Genomic DNA, 19,532 nt, shown 5'->3' with positions numbered 1-19,532 from the left:
TCATTTCTATTCTCCTTATTCTCTCCAAAGATGAAGAGAACAAAGGAATTTAAAACACACATATACATGTATAAATAGATATTTACAAAGTATTCGGTACGATCACATAATAGACATTACATACATTTTATAATCCATAAACTTGTGTATAACGTGTTACATGTAAATTAATAGATCATATTAGGGTATAACTTAAATATGTAAACATAATTATAATATATTTATACATGATACAATAATTCAATCGAGGCATTTCTATCGTGTTATATACAAAGTATAGACACCGAGAGTACATGTGTAGGTCTGGATCACACAGGGGGGATCCTCACCAGTAATGTTACCTACCCACACAGGTATACTCATGTGCATTTAATCTGTAATATAGAGTATCGTTCATACCAGTTCACCATGGTATATTGGTATATTTTGCTAATTCGACAAGTTATACCAAATTCTACATTATATAAGTATGCAAGTCAATTTTTATCAAAACTATTGTATACATGAAGTTTATAGTAGTCTACACACCCTGTACACATAAATGACCGATTTTGTTCTGAAATCATGCGTCTCGTCTTCTCTGATTTTGTAGGTTATATTCCCTCTATCAATTATGTAACATTTCAGAATCTGGAAGCGATTGTAAATAAACACAAACAGTATATAATTTATGAAATGTATTTCAACACTATTTAATACTTACATACCGTTTGGAAGTGAAGTAAAGAGTAAGCAATGATACGCATAATGCATTTGTTATACTCATAGTTTGATGACGTTTCACTAAAGCAGTGAGATGTTGCTGGAAATATAAAGACACCCAATACCTGTGAAGGGGAAAATGATAGATATGTGACATGATAACAAATATTGTGTTTTTAGAAACGAGGCAATACTATAATTAGCCTTCACTTCAATGACATATATTTGCTTCCTGAATGCGCTAGTTAAACGTCCAGTTAGCTTCACGTAAGGCGAGAATTTCACCTAGAATATAATTAGATCCGAATATCTAACAATGTATTTGTCCACAAGCAGTACCTATTCAAATACGTCTTAAAATCAGATTTTATCGACTTTTAAAGCTAACCCGGCGTTGTTGACATGCAAATCTTGGAAATTATACCGCGTAAATTGCGGGAGAGTACAGCACAATAAACACGTTACTTCCTGGTTAACTCAATTGTCATTCAGTGAAGGAAATTTACAATACTGAGGTGAGACCGCTTTGTATAACATATAGTGTGTTTTCATTATGTATTGGTTCTTTTAAGTACTTAAATCTTTGAAGTATTTTCCCCAAAATCGGATTTCACAATTTGTTCATTCGACATGTTTCTCTGAAGTATATATTATCTTCCGTATATTGTACTAGTAAATGACACCTTTATGCATGAATTTAGCCATACGAATTTCCAAAAATGTCAAATCGGATGAATATCTAGGTTATTTCCGGTCGGAAAATTAATATTAACAACATGATATTTATCAAAAACTATAGAAAGATTACCCTCCATGAATTGGAATTCGTGGTAGCAAGTTAGAACGCAATTTTATCCCAATTCATCAATGAAACAAACACCTCTTAAAAAATGCATTTCCAATAATATAAATAGACTGTGACCCCAGTAGTCCCTCATAAACGACAGAATATATGTCAACATGATCATCTGCTGTTCCTATCCAGGTAAATAGTTTATCATGATAGTATACGTTTATATTACATGGATGTCCTAATATCCCATCTGTTCCCTTTGTAACTGTTATTCAATTATCAAGCAGCAGGGAAATCTGCTGTAAAATCTAAAATTAATATATCTCATCGAACATAAAACAAATATATCAATAAGCTATATAACGACCTATCAATGAAATATATAACGAATCTATCCATGAAATGTTTAACAAATATATTATTAAAATATATAACAAATTGATAGATAAAATATATAAAATAATCCATCAACGAAACATAATATAAAATATCTAAATGTGGCAGCACCTTCAACAGGTATATTTACTATATGTTAAGCTTGAAATATAGTCGAGTTGTTTAATATGGTGGCATATACTAGTATCACAATTACATTGTAGAAGTATATAGATGTATATATTAACCATAATAAAATATAAAACATTGATATCCTAAAAGGAACTGTAACAATAAGTACGTTAAGATATATAATACAAATCACAACATCACAAATTTCAATCCACAGAGCAGGTGATTGGGACAGCCCCTACTGTCTGAAATTGTTCTTACTATACATAAAAGACTTCTTAACCAATTACTGTAAATACACATAATAAATATATATATGTATACACATAGGCTCTATCACAAAATAGGCTCTACATAGTAGTGAGATTTAGTGTCCCAGATACTGCCATTTTATAACCATGTCCTTCATTATGTACCACTGTTGTGTTAGCGTTATTGTTATACATGATGTTGGTATGAGAATATTGATGTTTCGGAGTTATGGAGAAATCAATGATAAGTGATAATTCCAATATTTCAAGAAAAAAAATCTCTTTCATCGCTGAGGATTTTTTTAGAAAGTTTAAAGAGCTGTAATCTACAGATATATTAAATTATTTTAAAACTGAATATATATTTACCAGTAATACTCAACTGTTTTTTTATAAGACGCTTTTTGTTTATTACTTTAAAGTTACCAAGTACAGTACTTTGTTATCGCTACGGTAAACAAACGATTGATTATAACATAAACAGTTCACCTACCATAGTATTATTGATGTTATGACGACAAAATTTGTCATCTTGTAGTCCCAAAGCCATTGAATATTATCTGGTGAATAAAATTGCGAGGAGTTATACTGCAAAATAAAACAGGTATGTTGGACAAGGGTATAAAATCAATTATGTATAGATAGGTATATGTATATACATTTTACATAAAAGTGTTTAACGAGGTGAAATCCAATATTCGGTTACATTATAAGAAATATTTCGTTTTTAGAATTATTTTTGTCGCAGATCTAAATTTGTTCCAGATCGTAACACAATATCGATAGAAAATAATGTATCATTTGATATGTATATATATATACATAAAAGGACTGTTTGCCTCGAACAATGGACAAGTTCCTGTCGTTATAACTTCATATTCATGTAACCGATATATTGTGTATCATATCACACACTTTGTTGGTATAACTTACGATGATGTATTTGAAAGGTAACTGAGTAAAATGTTTGATGTAACAGTTTACGATAAAAAAATGCTGCCATAGTATATGCTTGTTAGCCGATAATTTAAAAAGAACTTTTACATGAAGTCAAAGTTTTCGAGAATGCATTCTAATATAATGGTGGTATTATATACACTGAAGTAATCAACTATTTATTATGTAACGTTACCGATTTTCAACGTGGAAAAATTATCGTATGTCTTTTAACAGATAAAAATTGTACTGACGGAAATCATTCTATCCCTAAAATTCATTTTTTAATATTAACCTATAATACAACATATTTATTATATCACTATGACGTCAGTGATATTGTTATAATAATGCACAAAGAAAGGTCGTGGAGTACACGGTGTAACTATGATAAGCAGACAAAGGTAAGAGAATGTGTCGCTGACAAGAAATGGCACCGGGAATATATTTGATGAATTAGAGATTGAACAATCTTTCAGTGCTAAATATACATATACTATGTGTTTTTATTAAGATAGCTACAAATATACGCGCGTTGTCATGAATTCATTGAACGTGCCACGTTACTATTTATAGTCTGTGAACAATGATTTATGTATGGACCTATGAGACATATAATTATAAGCTGTCCGAATATTGTTGAAACAACACAAATATTTTTGTGGTCTGACATCCATAATAAGTTTCACATAGAATTATACCAATAAATAGTGCGTATACTGGTATGTGTTTGTGTGTGTGTGTGTGTGTGTGTGTGTGTGTGTGTGTGTGTGTGTGTTATGGTTACGTATAGTTTAAATAGGTAGGTATGATCTGGATAGATGTGATTGTTGGTTTACGTGTACGTCTGTGGTAATACTTTTTACTCTAGAAGTGTCATAGTCAGTATGTAAGACCACATGTGTAGTCCTTGATAACTTGATATACTATTACTGTAAAAATGATACGGAATGTAAAGAAACCAGTGTGATTCATGCTGCTTGTTTTACCTTTAGTATACTATATATATTGTAATTTTGTTGAAATCGAACACTCAAAAACACATAAGTGTACCGTGTCCTAACATATTAAAACGAGCTCCTAGTATACTGTACATGTCGGTCAACGCATAATGTATTCATGAGTGTACAATTAAAACTTTCATTTTATAATTATTCGTCTGTTCTATCTGACATGATCAGTTAATCAAAATAGTAAATAGTTTTAGAGCTTAGTCACAGCAGACCGTCTAAAATAAAACTAGTTCTTGTATTATCCGATGAGGATTATGAATTTGAGGTTGATAACAATTGATTTATCTTGTATTTTATCAATCTTAATTACAAAGGTAGCATAGCGCATTGCAATTTATCATCTTAGCGGAACTCAATCAAGATTGATCCTCATAACAAGGATACGATGCTTTCAACGTTGATTGGTCAATGACAATGTCCGGGAAATGAATAAGAATAAAATACCAGACCTAAAATCAAAGTAGATTTACTGCATCCTGTTTCTTATAGAATTTCTTTGACTATCATCGTATGGAAATCACGGAAAAGTTCTAAACTCATTTCTGTGAGTATATCACAACACATTTATTCTTGTTTTGTTAAAATTATGATGAAAAATAACTGTAACTGTGTAATATAAATATTGACATCTAGAATAAGATTCATGAAAATGTTATCTAGATTTCAAATGTGGATATATTAAATGTGTAGAGTGCATAATCAAATAACGAAAATGACAGTGATTACTAAAATTTTGATATTAGGAACAGTATCAAAGACAAATCCATGATACAAAGAGCTTGATTCTTCGATTAGAACCATTACGAAATATATATTTATACATGTATTTGTGTCATATTGTATGCCGAGTATGTCTTCAATAATATCAAAAACATATATCAGTCAAAGGATATAGCAACTTGACTGTTAATATATAAATCTCGAGAAATAAATTTACATTATGAAAACCGTTCGTAGGGCTAAGGGTATGTAAGCTTTAAACGAGATAAAAGTGTAGATGATACCTTATTGGTAATAAAGTATAACTATTGTAGATACCTTGTATAAAATATACAACAATATATCACATGATATAGATTGGTTTACTTTAATAAAATCTAAAACATTTACTTACAAAAAACGGATGGATATTTCGCAATTCAATACCAATGTTTCATCAATTAACAAAATGTAATTGTTAAGAAGGTTCTTTGTAACCAAAGCGTGTAAACACATTTAAGATTCTTATTTTAATTATTCATTCTAACCTTTACTTACCTATAATACACGATGTGTTACGCATACATCCTTTACACAACTCAACAAATCGAACATGACAATATAATATGGCTGACTGTTGTAAAAGTAAATATAGTAACAGGTTATTTCCGTGACGTCTTCAAGTATACTCATACATTTGTGTTTCGCAATACCTACTTACAAACAGTATATAATGTACATTTTTATATTTTTCATTACTCTTTTACAGATAATAAATTATTTGATTTTAATTCAAATGGTAATCATTAGTTTGCCTATAGACTATAAATTGCAACAGATACTTACCCCTGTCTTGACATTTGTCTTTTGAATTGTAAATACACACATGTGCAAGCACACTAGCAAACTGACCTACTAACTGCGCAAAGAGACGAAGACAGTGAAACATACGCCTACTTGGGTATTGTATGAATCATTTGCAAGCATGCATGTCATAACGGTGAATCATCCACATATGATAGTAGCTTAGATATTGAACAACAGTAGGTGTAAAATTGTCATTTGCATAATTGTAATATTGAAAGCATGTGCATTGTGCTGTACATATACGCAGTCTGTTATGTACATATTTTTTGCATGCAGCTGTAGAAATATACAATGTTGATTTCATCGCAAAACATAATTATGGAAAGTATAAATTGTGTATATGTTTATCATTGCATGGTTTGCATTTATGTTGAAAATATGGAGTATGACATTGAAATATCAATCTTCTATGCAAATATGGAGTATGACATTGAAATATCAATCTTCTATGCAAGAGAATATATACCAGGAAGGTTAATACGGTAGTAGTTTTTTTTTCTAGGTCATGCATGTATGTCTTAACCATAATATTCCTTATGTCATCTGTAAATTGCAGGCCGATTTGCATATCAAATAACGTTGTAGCACAAACCAGGTAACTTGAATTTTTAAATAAACGTATACAGTATGTAAACATGTGTGCATGATGTGTATATATTATTTAGATAACAGACATGCGCACCGTTGTCGGTTTACACTTTAAACGATCAGTACTGGTCAAAGTCGAATATTTATTTGATCAGTCTGAAAGATACAATATGTAACATATGGACAGGTGCCAAACACAGTTTATATACGGAATGATACTGTCAAACATTGAACATAACCAAATACGTGTGGAATACTTGTTATTCCCCGAAAAATTCAAAATCGACATTTTTTTGTGTTGCTTGTTTAAAACAACGCTAGTATGCGTTAACAAGCAGCTTTGAGGTTAAGCTGATATGTACACAGATATTGTATATAATATACATGTATGCATTTTTATTTATATCGTATATGGTATCAATGTATCACCTGTGACACATTAAACGCGTTGTCCTTTCCGGGACACTTGATTAGGTGGTCACAGTGAATTAACATGCAGAATTCTAATGCATGGGGTACGATTCTGATTTTCTCCATACCGCAGGCTTAATAATATAACTACCTTTATGCACGCACGTTCATATTAGGCCTCGTGTTTAAAAGGTTAAAAAGCTATCATGAAAGTCTGAAATTACATCAGTATTTGATTTTAAATACTGGCATTTTTAATTGGCGGTTTTTAGAAGCTGTACAGTACAACAACAAAAACTGACACGATAACGAAACTGTAGGTCTAACTCAAAATCGATAAGCACGAGGACAACACAGGATAAAGAAGAGGCCCATGGGCCTTAACGGTCACATGAGTTTTGAAATATTTCTGTAAATTTGACCCTTTTTGACCCCGCCCATCAGGCCCTTGGGACCAAGCATTGCGTACCAGCAAACTGCCTTCCAAAACTGATAACTTCAATAAAAATGACATAAATGATAGACTAAAATGGGATTTCTCTCTATAAACTACAGTAAAGGGTTCCTCCTCCAAAGGGGCAAACGTGAGACCCCAGGGTCATGAAATTCACAATTTTGGTAAAGCACCTTAAGACCCTTCCATCTATGAAAAGCATTTAATTCCGCCTTATTTGGGTCTCTAGGAGAAGATTTCTGAAATTTCAGCTAATTTGACCCATTTTGGCCGTGCCCATTAGCAACTGGGGTCAGTCAGGGCCAACATGTGCATAAAATCAATCATCCCATGCTGATAATGTAACCCAAGTTAGGATGAATTCCAATAGAAATGGAACAAATGATAATCTAAAATGTGATTTTCCTATATAAAATATAATAAAGTTTACCCCCTCCCCAGGGGCAAACACGAGACCTTAGAGTCATGAAATTCACAATTCTGGTAAAGCACCTTAAGACCCTTCTATCTATGAAAAGTATTTTTGAAATTTAATATAATTCACAATTTTGGTTGACATTTGGCCATGGAACTTGATAGAAGCTTCGTGATTTGCATGAAGACTCTCTAAAAACTATAAGAATAAGACTTGGTGAAGCGGAAGATTACAACTCCAAGTCAAATCCAGGTTCAAGTTACGTTCTTAAAATTAGACCTAGGATGGAGGCAATGGAACCACTAGGAATATCAACTAAGAAATGTAATCATGCACAAACAGTGATTTGATGGAGGCTACTTATGGTTGGTTTGATCCCCGGAGTATAAAAAGCCAAAACCACACTCATAGGAATATTGATACATTGTGCTTCGGTGTTGTGTTGCCATACATGTCTCTTATATAGTTTAACATATAAAAAATCGTATTTATATATTGCTGTAGTAGTCAAAGTTTCCATGCTTTTTCAATACGCCCTCCTAATTTAACTTATGAAAATATGTAAATATATCATTCATCGTTGTATTCATTTATTATTGATAATACACCACTTATTGATTTGGTATGGTATTGGTAAACGTCCTATCAACAGCTATGGTATTTAAGGACGGCTTCCCCATCAAGTTTAAAGCAATAAGACAAAATAAAGCTCATTATAAACAGCAGTTAAATGGTATTGAAGAACGTTATGATTTACGAAACCACTTGACCATGAATTGTTAATAAAAATACTGTACTTATTTATAACTTCCAAACCCATACAGGTACATATTGAGAAAGATAGTCCAAAGTACAATTTATTGTCGCCAATTAATCGCAAATGTCGTACACTATAATGTAAATAGAAAAATATTGCTGAATTTATGAAGTACTTACTGTGCGTGGATTTCGCTCGGTCCTCTTTACTACGAACAGTATCAGCCGCTAACTCTTCCATCCGGGCTGACAAGTGATAAGCAAGGCTATATATTTTTTTATATAATATAAAGTGATCACATGTCCAGGTATGGACTATCGTGGTTTTCACTATTGCCCAATATAGAGTAAGGTAAAGCAGCAGATAACATCGTCGTCAAAAATAGCTTCCGTACGAAGTTAAATGCGAATTTCATGCACATACATATGTGAAGGATTTGTTGTCTTCGTTTTGTTTACAGTTATAAACATTATCAATTCATCATTATATCTACGTCAATATATAAACATATGTCTAAAATTAGCGGACGTTCTGTTGGTTTCATGAGATCAATACACCGATTGTTACATTGACGTTAATAGGTGTACTGTAGGGTGTCTTTGGCAGTAAACTTCAGCGGGGTAGCACTATAAAGTCGGCATCAGTTCCGTGCTATCAGAAGGAGACACTACTAATCATGAACTTGCCGCAGCCTCCCACAACACACACATTCACCACACATATGCATGTCACACACAGGGAAAGCCGTCCTTAAATACTATGGCATTTGATAGGACGTTCAACAATACTAAACCAAACCAATTACTCTCCTAGCACATATTTAAGGCATATTATGCATCGTTCATGGAAAATGTCTTCAAAGAAACAATGCGATGGACAAATGTGTTTTGATTTGCAGTTGATGGATATCAAAAGAAAATGATCTAAACCCGGTCTTTGTTGTCCATTGTGCGTTGGTCACATGTACTTGTACCGTTAACATAAGATAAATGGTGAATACGTGTATTACTCTAATAAAACTTGAGGTAATACTTTCCTAGAATTTTACTTCAATCACAATGTATTATTAATAGCACGGTTTCGAAGAAAAACAGGATTTGCCAGTCCCTAACAGATCACGTCTCCCATTCGTCAAATCTATCTCTTTCTAAAAGAAATTGAAAAGGAGACCGTCGCATTCTTGTGGAAATTTTGATAAACATTGATACTAGCAGATATGTGTTGATAGATGTAGCAGAATACCAATCTTAAGCAAACAAGGACGTTTATACAGCTCGAGTAATCAGATTTTGAGAGGTTACATGCTAACCTCTCAGAAGAGAGAATCTACCCATACCGGAAACCCATAAATATTGGCCTATAACGAACGCCCGGTCTAAAGTCTACTTGTCATCGGAATTCCAGAAATTTCTCAGTTAAGGTAAAATTGACGATTAAAAGTACGAATAACATCATTTGCCTCTGTAAGAACCGACGAGCCAGGTATACCAGTAGTTTGTTTTATGTTGCGAAACAATATAATGTCTATTTGGTTTTAAATAATGTCTTATATATGTGCCAAAATATTTCGACTCCAGACAAAAACGGGGATTAAAGATAAAGTTTACAGGAAACTACGATAAAACATGATATAGCTTTACGTGACAAAAACCGTCTCAACGTTAAAAATTCAGCAAAGCTCATCGATTCAAAAACGCATTCTGGAATCAAATAAGACTGCGCCCTGTATCGGTATATATACATACATTACGTACATGAAGTTCAAAAGTTATTACTGTTTTTTCTTCGATGATTATCATAATTTTGTCCCATTAATTAATTAATCTTCACTCATTCACAAGTTTCTTTTGATATTCATGTACTAAATCACAAGTAAAATCATGCTTTAAGCTTGTTTTCCCATCCCATTTGCAATTTTCTGTATATGTAATGTTATTGTGTCTTGTTGAATAAATAATGTTTAAACTAAGTAAAATCATGAAACATTTTTGAGCAAGGTGTCTAGTGTTAAGTTCAATACGTGCTGTATCTTAGTGGCATAACATTATTCACGTTTAGCCAATATCCCAATACATGTACAAACATGATTGTATGGTACATGTATGTCAGTTAAGGTGACCATAAACTATATCTACTCGCTTTGCTGATGCATTGGCTTTAACTCGTTTACACTATGTCAACATGTGTTCCTAAAAAGGAAATGATATACAACAACTCTTTATATAGACAGAGTTCTATATTTGTACATTATAAATTGCACATTAAACATTCCACATGTTTCACTATATCTTAAAGGGGATTACTTATAAAAACTGATTTTGATCAAGTTCTTTTTTTCATAATTGTATGGTGAACGCAGAAGAATTTATTGCCTTGTATCAAACCATTATAATTTTGAAATGAATTCGGTGGAAAGCGAGACACTATTGAGGAATGAAGAAATATTGTAGGTTCAACGGCCGTTCTGATAGGTTATCTAAATAAAGTATATAGGGGCCATGACAACCTAGATGCGTTGACATATATGCGTAACCCCAGGTAAGGATCGGAAGTGCGTACTATAGCACGTTCTACGTTCCCTACCTGTGGCGGTTTCTGTTCAGATATCCCGGTATTACGAGTAGTTCAGTGAGGTACCCGTCAACTCCTGCAAGGAGACCGAAATAAAAATTATCTTAACATATCGGGCCGACTTTGTCATGAAGTGCCGCTGACGAGTCCTATAGGGACGAAGCATTTGATTGAAGCCGTTTGGTGGTCATCGTTCTGCTTATATATATTTACTGTATATATTGCTGGATTCATACTTGAAGGTGGTGTGCATTTGTGTACCTGTCGTACAACACTAATAAATAATTCCATCGGCTTAAGAGTACAGCCAGGTCGTTAAACTATAATTACCTTGATCACAATTAATGTAAATAAGCATTTACCGATCGGAATTTAAAATATATTTTATTTGTCGTCACCTAGAAATGACCACGTGTACACATGCATGTTGTGTTATTATCTAGTTGTGGGTTAATGATCGGTATGCGAGACGTTCGGGTAAGTGAAAGTTTGGAGGTTGTCCACAGAGAAAATTTGTCGATGTTTAACTGCCGCCATTTGCATTATTTGGTATATTCTGTTCAGAAAGTACATGTATCCACGTTTGCCACACTATCTAAACATTGCATGGAAATATATAGTATTAAGCAATGTATATCGTCGAAGGGGTTATATTAAAGTTTTGTTTGAAAATGTTCATGTTATTTTGCAGTGTAAACAACCGTAGCTTATTTCCTATTGCAAGATAGGTAAAAAAGAGCTATGGCTTATTTCGTAGTGTAAAAACTGCAGCTTATTTAACAGTGTACAAACGGTGACAAAAGCTGCAGATTATTTCGCTGTGTAAAATAGCTGCGGCTTATTTCGTAGTGTGCAATGACTGCGCTTAGATCGCAGTGTAAAGTAGCCACAGCTTATTTCATAGTGTAAATAAGCAACAGCCACAAATGCAGATGATTAAAGACAATTCGTGTATCCCATGATCCTTTATCACGTTGTACTATATATTGTCTTTCTATGCTTACAGATAAAGACATACGGCTACTTCTGATGATCACGACGACGACAGCTTCACGTCACTCGGAGACGTAACCACGGCGACAGAACGATAGATAATTCAGCAAGTACGTAATGTAGTAGATGGACATGTCTAAAAAGTCTCAACACATCTCAAAACTGTCGTCACTTTAACGTACCTATATGCTCCAATTCTCCAATTTGGTCTTCTTTCACCGCGCATGGCTTAAATTTGTGTCCTTTTATTGTTTTCCTCAAGTTGGTGGGATTTTGTCTTTTCGCTTTTGTGTTTTTGTGGGTTTTCGGGTAATGTCTTCATAGGTAATAATTAAGAGATGCCCATTCACAATTAAATAAAAAAAAATGCTTAATTAACGCTATATTTGCCAATACAGCGCGAATACTAATATCGCATGTTATTTATACATTGTCGGGGCCTAAAGTTGCATTCAGCTGTCTTCTGCGTGGTGTATTTTGCAATGTAAAAACTGATATACAGTAAAACTCGGATAAGTCGAAGTCGACGGGACCAAGCAAAATATTCGACTGATCCGATGGTTCGACTTATCCGTGTTTGTATACGGAGACAAAATACCCGACTATCATCGGTTGTATGCAGAACAAGTGCTTGCATGATAACATAGTCGAAAATAAGCAATAAATAATAAAGAAATTAATTAATTGTACATGATAACAATTATTCCTTTATCTAATAAACAATATTGTGCACAGTTACAGATAAAAACAAAGTTCATGCGTAAAATCATCTTTGACATAGACACACGATTTACACACGGGAGTCGCAAATGACATCATAATATTCTATGAAAACGTTACATACATTATAAGAATATAAATGTATATATTGTACTCATATTATTTATCTTAAAATCCGTTTATATTGTTCTCCAATTGTACTGAGTTTTTCAACCATCCGAAATAATGTCAGATATAATTAAACAAACAGAGTTCGAAATATTACTAGCTAAAAAAATGCGTGTTCGAACTAACCGCGTGTTCGAACTAACCGGAGGTTTATTACCGTATATTATAAGAGACGTAGACTGCATGGTTCCCTCCTCTTGTTCTTTACTCTCCGCCAGGGCTGCATGCCACTCGAAACGGAGATAACTCGAAAAGATAACCATGCAGTCTTGCGGAGTCTCTTCTGTGGTATGTTTTCCATATCATGTGAGGACTATACCGTGTATATATGTATATTGCTTCATAATTGCAATTGGGACCCGGAAACTACCCACTGATTAGATACATTTTGTATACGGGAAACTCCAATGCGTACAGTACTCCACTCTCTATATGTAAATGAGTCGTGGAAAAAAATGCCTTTCACCAGAGACTTATACTTAATTTAGTATTAGTATATAAGTCTGTGCTTTCACGCATGCTAAACTGGTGTTTTTTTTTGAAGAATCGGAATGTTACACGGCGCGCACAGGGTAATTAATTCCCGTTCTATTTTTAGATGTACATTACTTCTGAATTGTTGACGTTATTTAACTAATTTAAAGGGAATTACATTAAGATAATGCCAAAAGAGAATATAGATATGAAATTACATTTGTAAGCTTAATTAAGTTATATTAACATTGAGGGACTTTAATTGCTACACACTGAACGGTCCTAGATTGATCTAGATTCGACATGCGCACATCAGGCGAAATTACGTCTCTGCAAATAGATATAGTTTGTCAGTCTGCTTTAATTTTAAGTTCCACGCGCGAAATGATGACATTTTAATGCGCAGCAAATCATGCGTAGTTCGCTCGAGTACAATTGTAGATCTACCAAAATACTAAATTTTGCGAAGGGAATATGTTGGGGTTTTTTGGCAAAAACAAAAGATAGTTCTAGTTATATAATAAAAAGCATGAACTAGTCATATGTAGATCTATATCCATTCTGGGTCGTCCCTGCTTAATTTTACTTTACGCGTCAATTATAAGGCCAAGCGCATTCATAATGTTCGTTTCGTTCATGGGAAATTTCCTATTTTATAAATACCACAGTTTGTTGATATTTACAGTGCGTGAGTGATTGATTAGCAAGACTATTAATATGGGGCATCGGACAATAACGCGACGCTATTTACGTGAGAGAGACTTGCTGTTTTCGACAGTATAACGACACAGTCTTGGCGAAAATTCTTAGTACAGCAAGTAGAGCATGTAATTCCAAATGCGCACATGAACATTCGTCAGCTGTTAGGGCACACATGTGGCTGTATGTGTGTAAATCAGCTGTTAGACGTACGTACGTGTGTGCAATAGATTGTCCATTTGTAAGATTGGTGATCACGAGCAGGTAAGTGACCAGTGGAGCAGGACTTAAATTATGATTGAAGACGAAAGCAGTTTCAGATTCGGTTCATAGAATCATGAGTTGACTAAATATAAACACTGACTGTACTAGTGTATGTTTAGGCTAAAGGCCAAATGACCGAAGGCATATACATATACAGTCGGTAGTTTATATAGCTAGACTGCTATTAAACTGGTTTTGTATTCTATTCAAAATAATCTGAACGGAAACCAGAAGAAACTTCGTATAAAAATAATTTTATTATAAAGGAACTACCTCTTCAACATTAGACCTTTAACCAGCCACGTAATTTACGTCATAATCCGACGGGAATTTAGCTGTAGCAACTGATCATGAAGTAGGAAGTGCTTGCATGGATTTTCCAATAACACGTACACATGTATGCGGGATTGTGATGTGGGTTTGTAAATAGTATGTTCTACCATTACAGAGCATACATTGTGACAATGGTGATGTTACATTTCAGTTCATATACTCACCAGAAATTATTAAATAATTCTAGTTTATGATTTCACTTTTCTTTTGGAAACTAAATACTGCATGAGATGTTTAATACATTTTTCTTGCTAGCAATGCCAGCTTAATTATAAATATAAGCAATGCATGTTTTCTGGCTAACAACGTCAGCTGTGTTTAACACTTAAATATATATATATGTATGTATTTGTGCATGTGTTATATTTTCACATTTCTACCGACTTACTTCTATGTGTTATATTTTCACATTTCTTTGTCTGTTACAGATGTGCAGTTTCCTATGTCTAAGTACCCACCACAAAGAATCCACAAATATTCAATGACAGATGTTATGTGCAATGATCACCACCGAATAAATATGAAAAAACGACTCTTCATGGAAACATATAATGACAAGTTAGCAGAACAAGCTTTCCACAGACAAAAAGACTACCAATATACAATCTAGCGATCTGTGAATAGGAAGTTATCATCACACCAATCCATATTGTAAATATATCTGTAAGTATATACACTAAACACTGTTGATTACATGTACTTGCTTTATGCAGGTACTGGCCGGTTTGTAAAGATATGACTAATAATTGGACAATACTTTCATTTTTAATCACACACTTTTTTTTTATACTTTCTGATAATTTCAATTTCTTGTTAGTAAAAAGAGTGGATGGATACATTACATAAAGGTTGTATGGGATCTGCAGGTAGAATAAGGGGGTCTGTAACACTCCGGGGAACTGAGTCAACTTGGTACAGTATTTGTTGGCTGGATGTATCTGGCTGTGAAGGATAATTTAGGTAAATTAAGCATCATCTTCACAAACTATGTACCAGAAATGTAACATCTGGTGAAAAGTATACATTGTTTTAATGACTGATTATGATATCTGGTTAAGGAGCACGAATACGAAGGGAGATAACTCTATTTAATGTCATACCTGGTCAGTACTGGGAAATATAGACCTACTTTTTGAATATACATTATTATATGTTACTATAATATAATCTGGTTGGTGGTGCGTAATTTTGGGAAATAAAATGTACATTTGATGAATGTAATTGTCACAGCTGCATTACATCCAGCCAATTTGATAACCAGGGGACATAACTCTCACAAAACAGTCCTGGACTAGTTGGGTTCCCTTAGAAGTGTCAGGTTGACACCGTCCAAGTGCACCTTCAAAACACATTATACTTTTTAAAATCAGTAAATGAAGTGTTGTTGGCTGAAGTTAATTTGGCAACTGCTGGTTTAAGATACTTCAAGGAATGTAACTCCTTTGTGCAGAAATATAGATTTATTTTGATACCCATTCACAGATAAAGAGAATCTGTGATCATGTAGTTATGCAATTCACTGTATAACACAGTGTTAATGTTACAAATCATATGATCAATACTATATTTAGTATGTGTAATTTTATTCTTATTGGACATAATGGACATTAATTGTGTACAAATTGAATACAATATAGAATATGACATATTTTCAATGGATTCTGGGGTTTTCCGTGATAATGTTAAATTTTCCCTCAAAAGAAATTTAGATTCATTCAAACATTTTACAAATACATTACAAGTCAGAAATATATTATTTTCTTTCTTTTACAGAAATTCATCATCACTGGATCTTTTGTCTATTTATTTATTTGATACATACTGTAAATTAGCTGATTAATAGAAATAGTCATTACATCATGGCACAAAGCACACTGAGAGGATCTAAACATTACATGTGGGATGTCACCAAGATGCTGGGCCAAGGTGCTACAAGTAAAGTCTATAGAGGCAGGAATAAGGTAACACATTTTTTTTTATGGCCATTAATGTTCCTTCAGAAAACCTAAATAATTCCATAGGGAAGCATATATTGATAAAACTAGAGACAGGAATTCGAACATTTGATAAATTGCTTCTATCTTTTTTTATCCCACAAAATCAAATTTAAAGGAAATAAAGTTGTTGATAGCAGTTAATCTTATCCCATGGTTGCCGAATGCAAATGAATATAGAATAGTTCAAATCGGGTTTCTACAACCATGAGAATGAAGGTTTACACAAATGTTAAAGCATAACCTCACAAGAGTTAGCTCCCTTGAATATATATTGCTTACAATTTGGCATGCATTAATTAGCATTTTGTAACATAACTAACTTCTATCTATATCAACCAAATGTTATGTCAGGAAGTAAAATGTGTACTCTTAACATTTTTCAATTGTTGGAAGTTTACTCATTTTCCATTCTTTCCATTGTCATAGAATTTGTCTGTTGAATTAAAGTAGTCACATCTTAATACAAATACACTGTACGTTCATAGTTATCTCCCTTACCACTAGTGTAAGAAATATCTTAGCTTTGAGACTGTTGTGCTATTTATATAACTGGGTATTTCCACTAAAATTTCCACTTCTTTACCTGCTATAGATCACAGGAGAGGAGGTGGCAGTGAAGGTATTTACCTCAGCGGCCGCTCTAAGGCCATTTGAGGTCCAAATGAGGGAATACTCCCTTATGAAGAAGATGGATCACATAAATATTGTCAAGATGCAGGACTTGGAACAAGAGGTTGGTAGTAATTGATATATCTATCCTGTAAGGATGACTATAATGTAGCTACCACACTTTAACAATACATGTATACCTTTTCTATTAATGAATTGTGTACAGGTCAATGTACCAAATGTACAGTACATGTATATATTTACAATGTGCCTTGTACAATGTATGTATGTTTATTTAATAAAAACAATGATAACTTTAAGACTTTTCCGTGAGGCCTCTCTGCATTCATAAACTTCTTCAGTATATATATTGATATTTTAACTGTACACATTTCATTTTGTATTTTCCACTCTGTTAGCAGTTTTTAATAGCGAAACAAATTGAGTGAAGAAATAAAACTTAATTGGTACATCCCTTTTCAGGAAAGAGATTTCAATGAAAATTAAAAAGGATGCTTAAGAATTTAATAGAAGTGATACTCCATTATCAATTTGATACTTGTTCTCTGATTAAAGGTATTTGTTGTATTACAGATTGGAACTGGTAATAAAGTGATAATTATGGAGCTATCTACTTGTGGAAGTCTGTATAATATGCTAGACGATCCAAAAAATGCTTATGGACTAGAGGAAACAGAGTTTCTGCTTGTTCTAAACCATGTTGGTATGTACAAAATAGCTTGACTGGTGCTTAATGTTTTATAATGTTGAAATGTATACATGCTTAATGGGAGGCTTATTTCATGATTTTAAGTTAAGTCATTACTTTAGGTGGTCCTATACCTGACTAAGTTAAGTCATTACTTTAGTTGGTCCTATCCCTGGCTAAGTTAAGTCATTACTTTAGGTGGTCCTATCCCTGACTAAGTTAAGTCGTTACTTTAGGTGGTCCTATCCCTGACTAAGTTAAGTCATTACTTTATATGGTCCTATCCCTGACTAAGTTAAGTCATTACTTTAGGTGGTCCTATCCCTGACAAAGTTAAGTCATTACTTTAGTTGGTCCTATCCCTGACTAAGTTAAGTCATTACTTTAGGTGGTCCTATCCCTGACTAAGTTAAGTCATTACTTTAGGTGGTCCTATCCTTGACTAAGTTAAGTCGTTACTTTAGGTGGTCCTATACCTGACTAAGTTAAGTCATTACTTTAGGTTGTCCTATCCCTGACTAAGTTAAGTCGTTACTTTAGGTGGTCCTATACCTGACTAAGTTAAGTCATTACTTTAGGTGGTCCTATCCCTGACAAAGTTAAGTCATTACTTTAGGTGGTCCTATACCTGACTAAGTTAAGTCATTACTTTAGGTGGTCCTATCCCTGACTAAGTTAAGTCATTACTTTAGGTGGTCCTATCCCTGACAAAGTTAAGTCATTACTTTAGGTGGTCCTATCCCTGACTAAGTTAAGTCGTTACTTTAGGTGGTCCTATCCCTGACTAAGTTAAGTCATTACTTTAGGTGGTCCTATCCCTGACTAAGTTAAGTCGTTACTTTAGGTGGTCCTATACCTGACTAAGTTAAGTCATTACTTTAGGTGGTCCTATCCCTGACTAGGTTAAGTAATTACTTTAGGTGGTCCTATCCCTGACTAAGTTAAGTCATTACTTTAGGTGGTCCTATCCCTGACTAAGTTAAGTCGTTACTTTAGGTGGTCCTATCCCTGACTAAGTTAAGTCATTACTTTAGGTGGTCCTATCCCTGACAGAGTTAAGTCATTACTTTATATGTGGTTCTATCCCTGACTAAGTTAAGACATTTCTTTTGGAAGTCCTTTCCCTGTTTGAAAAATTTAGTGTCTTCCCATTGGGTACATTGTACGCATATTCCTTGGAATATATATATATACATGTAGCCCCCTAGAATTTATCAAACAATTTTCTTTGAATTTGATATGTCTGATACAGCTTGTATCTAATAAGCATACTGGCCTGTCTTCCACATGTGTTCCGTATGGACATTTTAGTGTTATTATTAGCCTTTTGATATCATTGTAAAGTGTATTTTCATTAGTTATCAATATATAGAAATGGGGAAGAGTATATAGTGTTTTGTATTAAATAACCGATACACATTCACAATGATATCTGCTGCAAAAAAGTATTGATAAATTTTCACTATTGAGCAAAATTTACTATTTCAGCAAAAGGAATGAAATATCTTCACGAGAAAGGCATTGTGCATCGTGATGTAAAGCCAGGAAATATTCTTTGTTATAAAGGAGAAGATGGAAGGTAAGAAGTCTCCTGAAGATGGA

The 19,532-nt window shown here is 33.5% G+C and overlaps 1 protein-coding gene across 7 annotated transcripts in view; it reads left to right on the top strand.

Annotated features, from left to right (window-relative positions):
* Window positions 1-19,532, top strand: part of LOC117330376 (serine/threonine-protein kinase TBK1-like) — an 80,350-nt gene that overhangs the window by 48,717 nt on the left and 12,101 nt on the right. For 4 of the 7 annotated variants that reach the window (XM_033888615.1, XM_033888617.1, XM_033888616.1 and 1 more), the window contains exons 2-7: window positions 11,971-12,067; window positions 15,044-15,278; window positions 16,389-16,576; window positions 17,205-17,345; window positions 17,816-17,945; window positions 19,419-19,509. In XM_033888615.1, the coding sequence (XP_033744506.1) occupies window positions 16,475-16,576; window positions 17,205-17,345; window positions 17,816-17,945; window positions 19,419-19,509 (464 nt within the window). In that variant the 5' untranslated portion in view covers window positions 11,971-12,067; window positions 15,044-15,278; window positions 16,389-16,474. Of the gene's footprint in view, window positions 1-4,726; window positions 4,747-5,802; window positions 5,863-11,970; window positions 12,068-14,008; window positions 14,283-15,043; window positions 15,279-16,388; window positions 16,577-17,204; window positions 17,346-17,815; window positions 17,946-19,418; window positions 19,510-19,532 lie in introns of those variants that run through there. The other 3 variants (XM_033888614.1, XM_033888613.1, XM_033888612.1) reach the window with 3 other exon arrangements.

This window comes from Pecten maximus, chromosome 7 (assembly GCF_902652985.1).
Source record: "Pecten maximus chromosome 7, xPecMax1.1, whole genome shotgun sequence".
Lineage (NCBI taxonomy): Eukaryota > Metazoa > Mollusca > Bivalvia > Pectinida > Pectinidae > Pecten > Pecten maximus.
The sequence above is the reverse complement of the archived record's forward strand: the minus strand, read 5'-3'. Positions and strand labels throughout refer to the sequence as shown.